A 13,227-nucleotide genomic window follows, 5' to 3' on the forward strand; every position below is an offset into this window, starting at 1 on the left:
TACTTAGCTTTACCATTATGGTTATTTGTTTGAAATATAAGAGACAACAATTCTTTAATTCTTCTATATGAATTCAGATTTCATCTAATTTTAAAGATCTGGCGATATATTTAAATAACAAGTTCCTACCAGTTCCTGCAACACGCTCTTCATGCTTTTCTTCGTGTATCTTCTTGTGTCCATGAAGCTCCACTGCTTCTCTTCAATAAATACAGTGTCATCTCCGTTAGGCATTTTGATTAATTTTTGACACAAGAATGACTCGTCACATTTTGTCTTTTAAAAGCTTGCTGTCTATTTATGTATCTGCATTTGTCAGATAAAATAAAATAAAAATAAAAAATAACAATACAAAAAAAAAAAAAAAAATTATTATATATATATATAATATAAAAATATAAATATATATATAGTACAGACCAAAAGTTTGGACACACCTTCTCATTCAAAGAGTTTTCTTTATTTTCATGACTATAAAAATTGTAGAGTCACACTGAAGGCATCTAGAGCTATTTGAGCAAGAAGGAGAGTGATGGGGTGCTGCGCCAGATGACCTGGCCTCCACAGTCACCGGACCTGAACCCAATCCAGATGGTTTAGGGGTGAGCTGGACCGCAGACAGAAGGCAAAAGGGCCAACAAGTGCTAAGCATCTCTCGGGGAACTCCTTCAAGACTGTTGGAAGACCATTTCAGGTGACTACCTCTTGAAGCTCATCAAGAGAATGCCAAGAGTGAGCATAGCAGTAATCAAAGCAAAAGGTGGCTACTTTGAGAAACCTAAAACACGACATGTTTTCAGTTGTTTCACACTTTTTTGTTATGTATATAATTCCATATATAATTCCACATGTGTTTATATATATATATATATATATATATAATATATATATAAAATCTTATGAATTTGAGTAACTAAAGTTAATATAGATAGAAAGAAACAAATACATAAAAAAATTACTGTGTTAAAAAATTAAGTAGGCCTTCTTCATTGAGTAGACACAAATTTCTTAAATTGATTTTTGTCAGTGGCATTAAAGATTGAAAACCCCAATATGACATACAACCAGATGAGGGCAGTGTTATTATTTTTGTTACGTTGTTTTCTCTTTGTTAGACTGTCTTTTCCCTGCGTTGATGTCTCGAGCAAGAGGAAGTGAATTTACACTTTTTTTTTTTGTTTAGATTTCCCCGTAGTCATCATTGTCGCTCCCAGGCTAAACCTAGACTCCCGTCCTCCTCTGGTCTCTTTTAACTCTGCAAAAATGCCTTTGGAAAACCTGGAGGAAGAGGGTTTACCTAAAAACCCCAATCTGAGAATAGCTCAGCTGAAGTTTTTACTGACTCTGAATGATCACAGACAGGATGCTAAAGTGAAGAGCGAGCTGATGGACGCCATCAAACTCAACAGTGAGTTCATTCGCTCACACATGCTGCTCGTTTAGCAGATATTTGTCAGCGTTACTCTAACGTTACCACTGCAGTAACGTTATATGCACGAGCTTGGTAACTTCCCAGCCTCTTGAGGTTTAGTTAGCTGACAGGCTAAGCCAAGTAGCGTTAGCATGCTAGTTCATTAGCTGCTAAAGTGTTTGGTTGTTTTCATCGAACACATTTCGTCTTCTTGCACTTTTGAATGTCCATTGTTAGTTTTCTTAATTGCTTTATTATGATATAGCGTAAACCAGGAACCGTTGTCACAGTTTTCGTTTATTCTTGAAAACAGCGTTGGGTTAATCTAATCTAAATTAATCTAAAAAAAAAAAAAAAAATTAACGTTACCAGTTACTAATTACATCTTCTCACTATTACTGTGACTTGCCTTAAAATACTCCTAATTACTGTTTATCAGTACGTATTAAAGTAGTTGTTAAGTTTAAGATTTGGGTAGGGTTAATACGGTCTTGCAGAATAAGACACTAATATGTAATAATAAACAGACAATATCCCAGTTATATTATTGCTAACAAGTGAATAATAAGAATTGGACACTTAAGTGTTGCCAATGTTAATTCACCAAAGTATTTAAAGTGAGAAGGGTACATAAACACCAAACATTTTAAGGTTAAACTTAATATTTTGATGTTAAATCCACTATTGTATTGTATTTATTCATTTCTACACTGTATTAAATTCAATTACATAGGAAGTAATTGTAATTAAATTACAGTATAATCCCTTACTTTACATTTTCAAGGGAAGAGTAAGTAAATTACAGTAACTAATATCTTAGTAATTAGTTACACCCAACTCTGCTTGAGAGTAATTCAAAGTCTAGATTACAAACATAGGTTCAAACTGGTACAATTATGATTCTCTCATTTCTAATTAGATCTAAGTGAAACACCTCAAATGTGAATGTAACGATGTTGTGATTGTGTTTTGTAGATATGGCCCCGTACTATGAAGCCCTGTGTAAAGAGCTGAAATGGCCGGTGGACACGGATCTGTTGAGTAAGATGAAGAAAGCAAATGAGGACGAAGTGAAAAGGCTGGATGATGTTTTGGAAGATGCTGAGAAGAACCAGGGAGAGAGTGAGATCAGAGATGCCATGATGGCCAAAGCTGAATATCTCATCCGCATCGGTGACAAGGTGTGAATTCATGAATTCAGTCACGCTAAATAATAAATGATGTTTTTGAAAGTCATCTCTTATGCTCACCATGACTGCATTTATTTGTTAGAAATACAGTAAAACAGTAATATTGTGAAATGTGTTTATTTTAATATATTTTGAAAAGTTTTATTTCTGTTGCAAAAATGAATTTTTATCACCATTACTCCAGTCTTCAGTGTCTTCACTGGTGCTTAAAAAAAATCATTTTAATATGCTGATTTGGTGCTCAAGAAATATTTATTATCGAAGTTGAAAACGGTTTATATTTATAATGCTTAATACTTTGTGAAAAGCAGGTTACAGAAGGTTTCTTTGATGTATAGAAAGTTCAAAAGAACAGCATTTGTTTGATAAAGAAGTCTCCTTAACACTTAATTACATTCTTCAGTCTTACTAATTCAAACATTTTGAAACCAAAAAGATTTTGAATGGAGATAATATATTTTTAAGTTTGGTTACATATGTCTATATATTTGATTTTCTGCTTTTTATCTGTTTAGCTTCTTACCCACACATTTTATCCTTATACCCATTGATAATATTTCTGTCTTTCGTTTAGGAAGGGGCCCTGACCGCCTTCAGGAAGACTTATGACAAGACCGTTGCTCTTGGTCATCGCTTAGACATTGTTTTCTACCTGCTGAGGATTGGCCTGTTTTATATGGACAATGACCTCATCACCCGCAACACTGAGAAAGCCAAAAGGTACAGACTTGTTTATTTAACAAATCCATGTCACCCTCGAATGTTGGCCTGACACTTGAACTCTGCATGAATGAACAGTTTGATTGAAGAAGGTGGTGACTGGGACCGGAGGAATCGTCTGAAGGTGTATCAGGGCCTCTACTGCGTGGCCATTCGGGATTTCAAGCAGGCAGCGGAGCTCTTTCTGGATACGGTCTCCACATTCACCTCATATGAGCTTATGGACTACAAGACGTTCGTCACGTACACTGTGTATGTGTGTATGATCGCTCTCAAGAGGCCGGACCTGAGAGAGAAGGTGATCTGTTTAGCCTAAAAAAACAATATATATACAATACTTTTCAAAGGTTTTATGTTTTTTTTGTTTGTTTTGGGAAAATAAATTAATTCTCTTATTCAATAAGGATACATAAAATTGATCAGAATTGACAGTAAAAATAATGTTGCTAAAGATTGAACTGAATTGTACTTTTTATTAATCAAAGAATTATAATTTTAAAATGGTAAGCAGGACCTGTTTCAACACTTCACTAAATGTGTCTTGAGCACCAAATCTGCAAATTAGAATGTCCGCAGGAATAAGTTACATTTGAAAACATATTAAAATCAAGATTTATTTAATATTTGAAAAAAAAAAAAAACTTTATAATTTTTTTTTTTACATTTATTTAAAAATGCAGCTTTAGTGAGCATGAGACCTCTTTAGAAATATGAAAATAATAATAAAAATCATGCAGACCTTCAGAATTTATTAAAATAATTAAACAAGCATGGTTAATGTCATGATTTTAGACCAATCATTAGAAAGCACAATAATAAAAAAATTAACTTTGACAGACCTAAATATAGATATTTTACATTGTCTCCTCATTAAGGTTTAAGGATGCAGGACCAGTTTGAAAACTCCTGCTTTTTATATATATTTAATGCATTTTGCAGACACTCTTATCCAGAGCAACACAAATAGCTTTAGCTTGTTCGAACATTGCAAGTGTGAAATTCAGAAAGTTTTCTGCTAGGAAAGGACTTCCTGTATATGTGTTATATAAAAGAATTAACCTTATAAAAACAATTAAATCGAATAGTAATAACCTTATGCATGAAATGATGAAATGTCTGGTCTTTCAGGTAATTAAAGGTGCTGAGATCTTGGAGGTGCTACACAGTTTACCTGCTGTCCGTCAGTACCTCTTCTCTCTCTACGAGTGCCGTTATTCTGTATTCTTTCAGTCATTAGGTAAGTGAAATATTGGCAGTGGAGACTTTAAAGAACGATTGAGGAAAATATGTTATTGCTTAACAAGCCACGTTCTGTTTTAAGATGAACGTTGTTATTTATTTGCCATGTTTGTTGAAAGTGCTTCTCTAAGTCTGCTGGTCTGTTATTGTTTAAAATGTTTGGACTCAGAGGTTCCATGTTTCTCGTCTTTAGCTCGAGTGGAACAGGAGATGAAGCAAGACTGGTTGTTTGCTCCTCATTACCGTTACTATGTCCGAGAGATGCGAATCCTGGCCTACAGCCAGCTCCTGGAATCCTACCGCTCTCTCACGCTGGGATACATGGCCGAAGCGTTCGGAGTCAGCACAGAGTTCATTGACCAGTACGCTCCCGTGGTCAAATAAACAACTATGTAAATAGTCATTATTTTGCGCTCACTTTGGTCTTTTTCTTTCCCAAGGGAGCTGTCGCGATTTATCGCTGCAGGACGTTTACATTGCAAGATCGACAAAGTCAATGAGATTGTGGAAACCAACAGGTGAGGACCGGTCATTTAAATCTCTGTTGGAGATATAGTTAGCCAAATGCATTTATTTATTTTTTCTCTACAGACCTGATAGTAAGAACTGGCAGTACCAGGAAACCATAAAGAAGGGTGATCTCCTGCTGAACAGAGTGCAGAAGCTGTCCAGAGTGATCAACATGTAGTCAACATGCATATGACGTCTGATCGATACTCATCTTTTCTTGTGAACGGGACTTGTTTTATGTACAGAATATAATAAAACTGTATTGGAGGAAACATTTGAGTTTTTCTTTGGTGTGTGAGCAACTGGGGGAAAAAAAAAACTGAGGCGGAGACATTTTTCTTATAAATAACTGTATAAATTATTTTTTCTTTTTTATATATTTACAGAAACTTGTTACAAAACAAATATACTATACAATCTTTCTTTAAATATGAAGTAAATCTACCCTACTGTTTGTTCATGAATTACATAGCAGCTAACACACAAAAGTCCAGCTGATCAAATTATTTTTGAATATGTATACAAAAAGAGACAAAGAAAAAAAAAAAATCAAAATATACACACTTGTACATTTTATATGTAGAGGCTTCTTCCCCAAAAGCAAACTGCGTTTATCATCTTTGATTCACATTCCAGATCTGTGGTGATTAATCAAACAGCTTCACAAAGCTTTCATGGTCTGAAAACAGTGGAGTTACAATTTCAAGGTAAACAGTACATGTATCTGCCTAAAACACTGGTTGAAATCACCGACTTGGCCACAAAAATATCTTTCCCTCTCGCTTTGAAAATTTCTAATATCAAAAGTAGTCATAAAAGAATACAAGGGACAGCTAAGATGCTTTTCTCATGTCAGTCAAGTAAGTGTTACTCTGCCATGCATTTCATCAATCAGAGTTTCCGCTCCAATTGAAAGGGAAAAGGGCGATGTGTGAGATTCCTAGGCAGGTATAAAAACAATTTTAACCCTTAAATAACATTCAAGTACTGTGAAAAGTATACATGAAATAAAAAGCTCTGCCTTAACAACAGTCGATGAGAAACTAATTCAGGCACTTTCTCTCTTTTTTTTTTTTTGTCGGTGTTAAAAGCAAATGAATAAGTAATTAAAAAGCAGTGTATCCAATTACAAAGTTTGGCAACAGTGGTGCACAATTTGCACTGTACAACTGTATGGTTTCCTCATCCAGCTAGAAAAGTCCTACAAAATACATCAGCCAGCCAGAAATCTTTTGCACAGTTAAACGGGCCATTTTAATCACATTCTCTGACCATGAGGGAAAAGAAGCACTATTGACACCTAGAAAACAATATAGTGTACGGTGGATGATTTTTCCACTACTGTGGCAACAATCTGTCGGGGAACTCGGCGTGCGACTAACAAGAAGCTGTGTTTGGATAGAGTGGCGTATTGCATTATCAACTTGGCAGTGAACCACTTCTAATAACCTTAGAATGTTTCCGTTTACTAAATAAATAATAACGATCTCAATTGTACCAAAAATCGTTTACGAAAATGCTTGTGCAAAAATACATCTCCATATGTACAATTCTTTAACAAAATATGTATTCTCAAATAGGGATACTTCAATATTTGAATTCGGTTTTGTGTACGAAAAAGCTGAAGGGAAAAAAAAATACACGAGAAAAAAACATGCTCTACTTCTCAGCGACCATTGCTGACTGACATCAGTGGAGTTCAGTAATTTACAGGAGTTTTAAAGAGAAGCCTCAACTTACACAACAAAATCCACCTCAAGATCCTTATGAAGATTAATGAGCCAAAGAAGGATCTATTGCGTTTAAGTTGCCAGACCCACAGTGGAAATGAGAATTAATCAGAATGACTAGCTACTAACCTCTTTAGGGGCACAAAGAAAAAAAAGCTTGTGTGGGATCAATGCAGGAACGTTCAGTCGCAGTATAAGGTAGTGGTTATTGGATGAGATGGTGCTGGCCAGACTAGTTCACAGTATTGAGAGTCGTGTAGATGTCTACTCCATTGCTGAGATGATAGTGTGTCTGTCATGTTGGTCTATGGCTCAACGCCAACTAGCCACGAGCCCCTTTCTGAGACTGAAACGATATCATGCCTAAGGCATCTTCACTAGGAAACTCTCCTACAATCATGTGAGCGAGACTGCAGATTTGAGTACATTAAGATTACAGCACATGTTTCTTTAGTGCTACGATGGGTAGATGAGATGAAGCATCACCTGCCGTCTCTCATTTTGCTCTGACACGAGCAATTTTTGCATGTGCTAAAAGGTTCACTGAATCAAGCCCTTAATGTACCTAAAATATCTGTGTTGTCCAAGGCATGGTTTTTTAAGAGGATTACAGTGTTTTCTGGAGCTTCAAGAGACGACTGTTGCTCAGGATTCAGTAAAGACATGCTAGGCTAGGCAACACCAAAAACTAGTGCTTTCGAGTTAATACAAGGTGTTCAGAGTTTGATTTAGGGGTTGGATTGTTCTGTAAAAAAGAAATTGCAATAAATCAGCCTAAAAGAACTCTCTTTTAGCTTATCTGAAAGAAGTCAAAAAAAAAATCCCCTTGAAATAAAACAAAATCTAATTGAACACTTTTCAAAAATAAATGGAAAATTGTATATGATAAATATCTTGTTCTGTTTGCTATACATCTGCTAACCTGTAAACAAAATTTGGTCTAAAAAATGTCTAGTTTGCATAATCTTTAAGTTTAGGTTGCTCATTTTGAAACTCCACTCCTGTCATGTCTATCTGTATCCGCAGTGAGTTTAGCTCAATCTAATACAGCCTTCCAGTGAGAGATCATGTGTATGACTAACTTAAGTTGACTGTGTGTCTAACTTCAGGGATGTTGCTCTCCTGTACACTTCCTCCAAGGCTGAGTAGGATTACAGTTTCCAGTATGTCCAGTATGTTCTCGTATGTCCACACCTTCAAGCTAACATACTGAAGAATATCAGTAAAGCCACTCATCTTGTTCACGTCGCACATCTGTCCTATGCTTGGTAGTGTTGGCGAGGCTACGCACCAGCTCAAATCTGTACCTGTTCTGACCCCAGCGCAAGTGCTCAGGCTGGGCAGCTCATGCTCTACGCAGCAGGCTTTGTACCCAATGGTGCATTGTATAGATTCATTATAACCTCCGACAGGAGAACTGTATCTCTCTGGCTTATTATCCTATCCCCGGAGAGTGCCCCTGCATGGCTTTGGGAGGAAATCCTCACGAAGGACATCAATGGGCCACCCAGTGTGCATTCCACCCTGAGGATTGTGGGAAGAGTAAGAGAAAAAGAAGGCCTCGTGCAGAGTGACATGAGGGGGCTGAGGGAGCTCTGGGTCCAGCCTACTGCTCAGCATGCTCAGAGCCTCCTCACCTGTGTCAGGGACGAGCCTTTGGCTATGGGAAAACACACAAGAGTACGCAAATGTAATGTCTAAGAGGAAAGAGACGATATTACATTCTAAACTAAAACGGGGAAGGAAAACAAGCTAACCTGATGTATGAGTGAATTGTTAGGGAGCCCTGGGGGTCCAGGTATAGAGCGAACGTGCTTGCTGTGGATGTTGTTGATTGATGGAGACTTGGCCATTTTGGGCCTGCCAGGACCTTGTCCTCCTCCCACTCCTGCTCCTGACACTGTCAAAGTCATTACAAAATCTGAATAAGAGACAGCACTTTGAAATCAAGCAAACGGCATATAATAATGTCAAGTCTACAGTACAAGTGATTTTGGGCTCATAGTGTTTTAGGACTTTATACAATAATGTAAATGCTAAAAAAGATAGACTAATCACTCTGACAGCTCTGTATGAAGTAAACTTTGAAGAGTGGTGAAGTGTAAAAAAACTAAACCAAGATGAAACAGAATTGAGACTAATGTGAAATGTCCCAGAAACCAGATCACACCTAAACTGAAATAGAATAGAAAGAGAGACTAGAATATTACTAAAATGATATTAGGCAATGAAAAAAAAGGATTGAAGCCAGTTTGAGATGAAATAGAAATTTAGGTTGAAACTAAAATGAAATGAAACCGCTAAATTCAATTAACTGAAATTAAACAGAAAATGGATAAAAACTAAAAAGGCATTAAACTGTCTGGATTAAAACTAAACAAAAGCCAGAATCTAATACTGGATTAACACCAAAGTGAAACAGAAATCCAAAACTAAAACCAGATAAAATAATAATAATGTGATTAAAACTAAACAAAAAATTAACTGGAAAATAAACAGAAACTGGATTAAAACTAAAATGAAGTGAAATAGAAACTAGATCAAAACTAAACAAAGATGAAACAGAAATGGGGTTGATCCTAATGTGACATGACACAGAAACCAGATCACAACTAAATGGAAATAAAATAGAAAGAAAAATAGATTATTACTAAATTGACATTGGACACAACGGAAAAAAATGACAAGCCAAACTGAGAAGAAATTAAAATTTAGATTGAGACTAAACTGAAATGAAGCAGAGAGCAAAATTAAATAACTGAAATAGAAAATGGATAAATACTAAAAAGAAACCAGATCAAAGTTATTAATTTGAACCTAGAATTTGATTCATACTAAAGTGAAACAGAAACTGGATTAAAACTAAACCGAAATAAAACAAAAAACAAATTAAATCTACCTGTAATAAATCTACCAGTTTCTGTAACAGAAACTGAATTTATACTAAAATTAACTGAAATAGAAACTTGATGAAAACTAAAAGATTTAAAAAAAAAAGGGATTGATACTAATGTGAAATGACACAGAACCCAGAACAAAACTAAACTGAGATTAAACATAATGGGATTAAAACTAAAATTAAAATTAAAACAGAAACCAAATTAAAACTGGAATGAAACTGAAACTGAATTAATACTTAAATTTCATACATCAATCTGGATTAAAACTGAAAAGTAAACAAACAAACTGATTCATTTGAATCAAAAAAAAAAAAAAAAAAACTAAACTAAACCAAATGAATGCTTTCAAAAAACGTTTAAAGAAATTAAAAAGAACCTGGAATAATAGTAAATAGTATTAGAACTAAACTGAAATTAAACAAACTGGACTGAAACCAAAATATGATTAAACAGAATCTAGATCAAATCTGAAATGAAACAGGAATCTGGATTAAAACAATAAATAAGTAAAAAACAAGGTTTATGCACCTGTGCTGTTGAGGCTACTAGAGCCAGGTGAGCCCTTCCTCCTTTTGGCTTCTAGACGTGAATCTGCATGATGATCGCTGCTCTGGTGAACAAATGGCCCGAGGGAGAGGGTGGAGTCACTGCTGTTCATCACTACGCTCATGCGTTTAATGGACTCAGCTGGACTGCCTGAGGGAGGGCCACGTCCTGTCGAATCCTGCTTCAAGCTCAAAGAGTTGGCCCTGCCTGGGGTGCAATTTACCCCCACGCTGTAAACCCCACTGTGGGATGATGACAACGTTGATGACGATGAAGATGAAGAGGGGGTGGAGGCAAGCGATGTGTGGTAGGCACTGCCAAGGCTAACCGAGTTTACCGCACAGTTCTTCTTAAAAGATGAGGATGAGAAGGAGTCAGAGGTGTAAGTGCTATTGGTGGTATGCAGGGAACTATTTTTCCGCTTCTTGCCTGAACTGAGACTACCGCTGATGCTAGCACTGCTGTTGGTACTGCCCTTGATGACAGAGTTACTTAGGCTGGAGGATGGCTCCCGAGCCTTAAAGGACTTTGTACCGGATCGGGATTTAAGGGGTCTGTTGGAGCCCAATGAGGGTAGCGAGGACGAGTGGGCTGAAGGCATCTGGGGTGATGAGGCTGACACTTGTCTAGAAGTGCTACTGTAGGCGGGCTGCTCAGTGGAGGAGGCTTGTGGAGAAGAGCGGGCATTCAGGGTGGTGCCATATGACAGGACTGGCTTGCTGTCATAAGGCGGTGGTGAGGACAAGCTGAGAAACCCTGCAGAAATGGAGGAGGATGAGGAAGAATGGGAGTTTGTGCTTGTCCGGTGAGAGGTTGTCACTGTTGTTGCTGAGTTCTCCATCGCCAGAGGGATTTTCCTAAAGTAAATGCAAGAAGTCATAATAAGGATTTTGTTTAATGGAGAAATGGAGAAGAGGAAAGGGTCTCAACACACTTACTTCCACAATTGTGAGTTGGCATGCTTGTCAAACATGGTGGTGAGAGCGCACCGTACTTGATCCCAGCGTCGGTCGAACGCGTAACAACCTCTACCGTACAATCGACTTCCAAAAGTGCAGAACTGATGAGAGGCAGAAAAGGAATTTGCACTTGGTCCTGAACATTCTCAGATCAAGGTTGACTCAAACCTACTTTAAAGTGGATGGCTTTAAGATCACTTTAAGATCACAATGTTTCTTATACTTACAGCAGCTGGTCGTGGGTGGTAACCTGAATAATGGCAGTCCAGTTTCTCTGTGGCCTCCTCTCTCTCCTCGTTCTCCCCCTCATCACTGGAGAGGTGGCTGGTCTCTGTGCCAACAGGGGCTGGGTGAGAATGATGGGCCTGGTCGTGGACCATGGCTGGGTCTCCTCCACTATGAGAGTTACTACTGTTGAGTCTAAAGACACAGAAAAGCACCCTAACATTTGCCTTCATTGTCAACCAGCCGAACAAAAAACAACTGGAGGTCTATAACAAATTTGGCTAATCAATCAAAAGGAAACCAGTTTAGAGTAAATAGTGGAAAACCAGGAGGAAGCAACTCACCGTGGAAGCCCCGAATTATGAGGTTTGGGTTTGCTGTGGGGCAAAGGCTTAGTGGCATCGGCAGTGCCATTGCCATGGGAGGCCGGGTGAAGGTCTTGTGAGATGCGGGAGGGGGGAGGGTGAGGGTCCCTGAGAGGGGGTGCTGGGTGTGAAGGGTCCAACCTGAACTGCAGCTCCTTGTCACGTGCTTTGCTCTTGTGCTCAGCGAGAAGCGTGTCAAAGCGTTGCCGTCGCCCGAGCACCGCCCTCCTCTGGCTTATGGAATGTGTCTGTGGATAAAAGGGGGGTAAGTAACAGTTCAGATAAACAATTAAATGTTTAGTTCATATATTCAAAGAAATCTAAACATTAGGGAGGTCCTAAAGCTCATACAAACACACACACACGCGTATCGTATTTTTGAGACTATAAGTCACACCTGAGTATAAATCGCATCAGTCCAAAAATACGTCATGATGAGGAAAGAAACATATATCGCACTGGACTATAAGTCGCGTTTATTTAGAACCAAGAGAAAACATTACCGTCTACGCGCCCTCTCGCGGTTGTAGATGGTAATGTTTTCTCTTGGTTCATGTCTCTTAGTTCATTTCTCTTGGTTCATGTCAAATTAATTTTGATAAGTCACACTGACTAAAAGTCGCAGGACCAGACAAACTATCAAAAAAGTGTGACTTATAGTCCGGAAAATACGATATATATATATATATATATATATATATATATATATATATATATATATATATATATACACACACACACACGCAGGTGCTGGTCATATAATTTATTTATTTATTTCACTAATTCCATTCAAAAAGTGAAACTTGTATATTATATTTATTCATTACACACAGACTGATATTTCAAATGTTTATTTTTATTTTATTTTGATGATTATAACTGACAACTAAGGAAAATCCCAAATTCAGTAGCTCAGAAAATTTGAGTATAACAAAACCAATACAAAGAAAAGATTTTTAGAAATCTTGGCTAACTAAAAAGTATGGAAATGAAAAGTATGAGCATGTACAGCACTCAATACTTATTTGGGGCTCCTTTTGCCTGGATTACTGCAGCAATGTGGCGTGGCATGGAGTCGATCAGTCTGTGGCACTGCTCAGGTGTTATGAGAGCCCAGGTTGCTCTGATAGTGGCCTTCAGCTCTTCTGAATTCTTGGGTCTGACATATCGCATCTTCCTCTTCACAATAACCCATAGATTTTCTATGGCGTTAAGGTCAGGCGACTTTGCTGAACAAATAAGAACAGGGATACCATGGTCCTTAAACCAGGTACTGGTAGCTTTGGCACTGTGTGCAAGTCCTGTTGGGAAATTAAATCCACATCTGCATAATGTTGGTCAGCAGCAGGAAGCATGAAGTGCTCTAAAACATCCTGGTATATGGCTGTGTTGACCTTGTACCTCAGAAAACACAGTGGACCAACACCAGCAG

The 13,227-nt window shown here is 37.5% G+C and overlaps 2 protein-coding genes across 2 annotated transcripts in view; one reads left to right on the forward strand and one right to left on the reverse strand.

Annotated features, from left to right (window-relative positions):
- Window positions 1-1,232: 1,232 nt before the first annotated feature.
- On the forward strand, window positions 1,233-5,342 carry LOC113092087 (26S proteasome non-ATPase regulatory subunit 6). The gene is made up of 8 exons (XM_026257685.1): window positions 1,233-1,408; window positions 2,387-2,592; window positions 3,176-3,321; window positions 3,400-3,619; window positions 4,450-4,558; window positions 4,754-4,922; window positions 5,001-5,078; window positions 5,152-5,342. Exons 1-8 carry the CDS (start codon window positions 1,264-1,266, stop codon window positions 5,246-5,248), a joined length of 1,170 nt encoding a protein of 389 aa, XP_026113470.1. The 5' UTR covers window positions 1,233-1,263; the 3' UTR covers window positions 5,249-5,342.
- Window positions 5,343-6,134: 792 nt separating this feature from the next.
- LOC113092086 (ataxin-7-like) overlaps window positions 6,135-13,227 on the reverse strand; it is a 28,977-nt gene continuing 21,884 nt past the window's right edge. The window contains exons 10-15 of the mRNA XM_026257684.1: window positions 11,775-12,043; window positions 11,433-11,625; window positions 11,185-11,306; window positions 10,229-11,103; window positions 8,558-8,700; window positions 6,135-8,460 (exon numbers count right to left, since the gene is read on the reverse strand). Of these exons, the coding sequence (XP_026113469.1) occupies window positions 8,443-8,460; window positions 8,558-8,700; window positions 10,229-11,103; window positions 11,185-11,306; window positions 11,433-11,625; window positions 11,775-12,043 (1,620 nt within the window). The 3' untranslated portion in view covers window positions 6,135-8,442. The remainder of the gene's footprint in view (window positions 8,461-8,557; window positions 8,701-10,228; window positions 11,104-11,184; window positions 11,307-11,432; window positions 11,626-11,774; window positions 12,044-13,227) is intronic.

Source organism: Carassius auratus, unplaced genomic scaffold, assembly GCF_003368295.1.
Source record: "Carassius auratus strain Wakin unplaced genomic scaffold, ASM336829v1 scaf_tig00214455, whole genome shotgun sequence".
Lineage (NCBI taxonomy): Eukaryota > Metazoa > Chordata > Actinopteri > Cypriniformes > Cyprinidae > Carassius > Carassius auratus.

What these genes read in the sequence shown, in the direction of transcription:
- LOC113092087 (XM_026257685.1), top strand. Translation starts at nt 1,264, where the DNA reads ATGCCTTTGGAAAACCTGGAGGAAGAGGGTTTACCTAAAAACCCCAAT. An exon ending in TCATCCGCATCGGTGACAAG is followed by an intron (nt 2,593 to 3,175) that starts GTGTGAATTCAT and finishes TCTTTCGTTTAG; the next exon opens with GAAGGGGCCCTGACCGCCTT. An exon ending in GAGATTGTGGAAACCAACAG is followed by an intron (nt 5,079 to 5,151) that starts GTGAGGACCGGT and finishes TTTTCTCTACAG; the next exon opens with ACCTGATAGTAAGAACTGGC.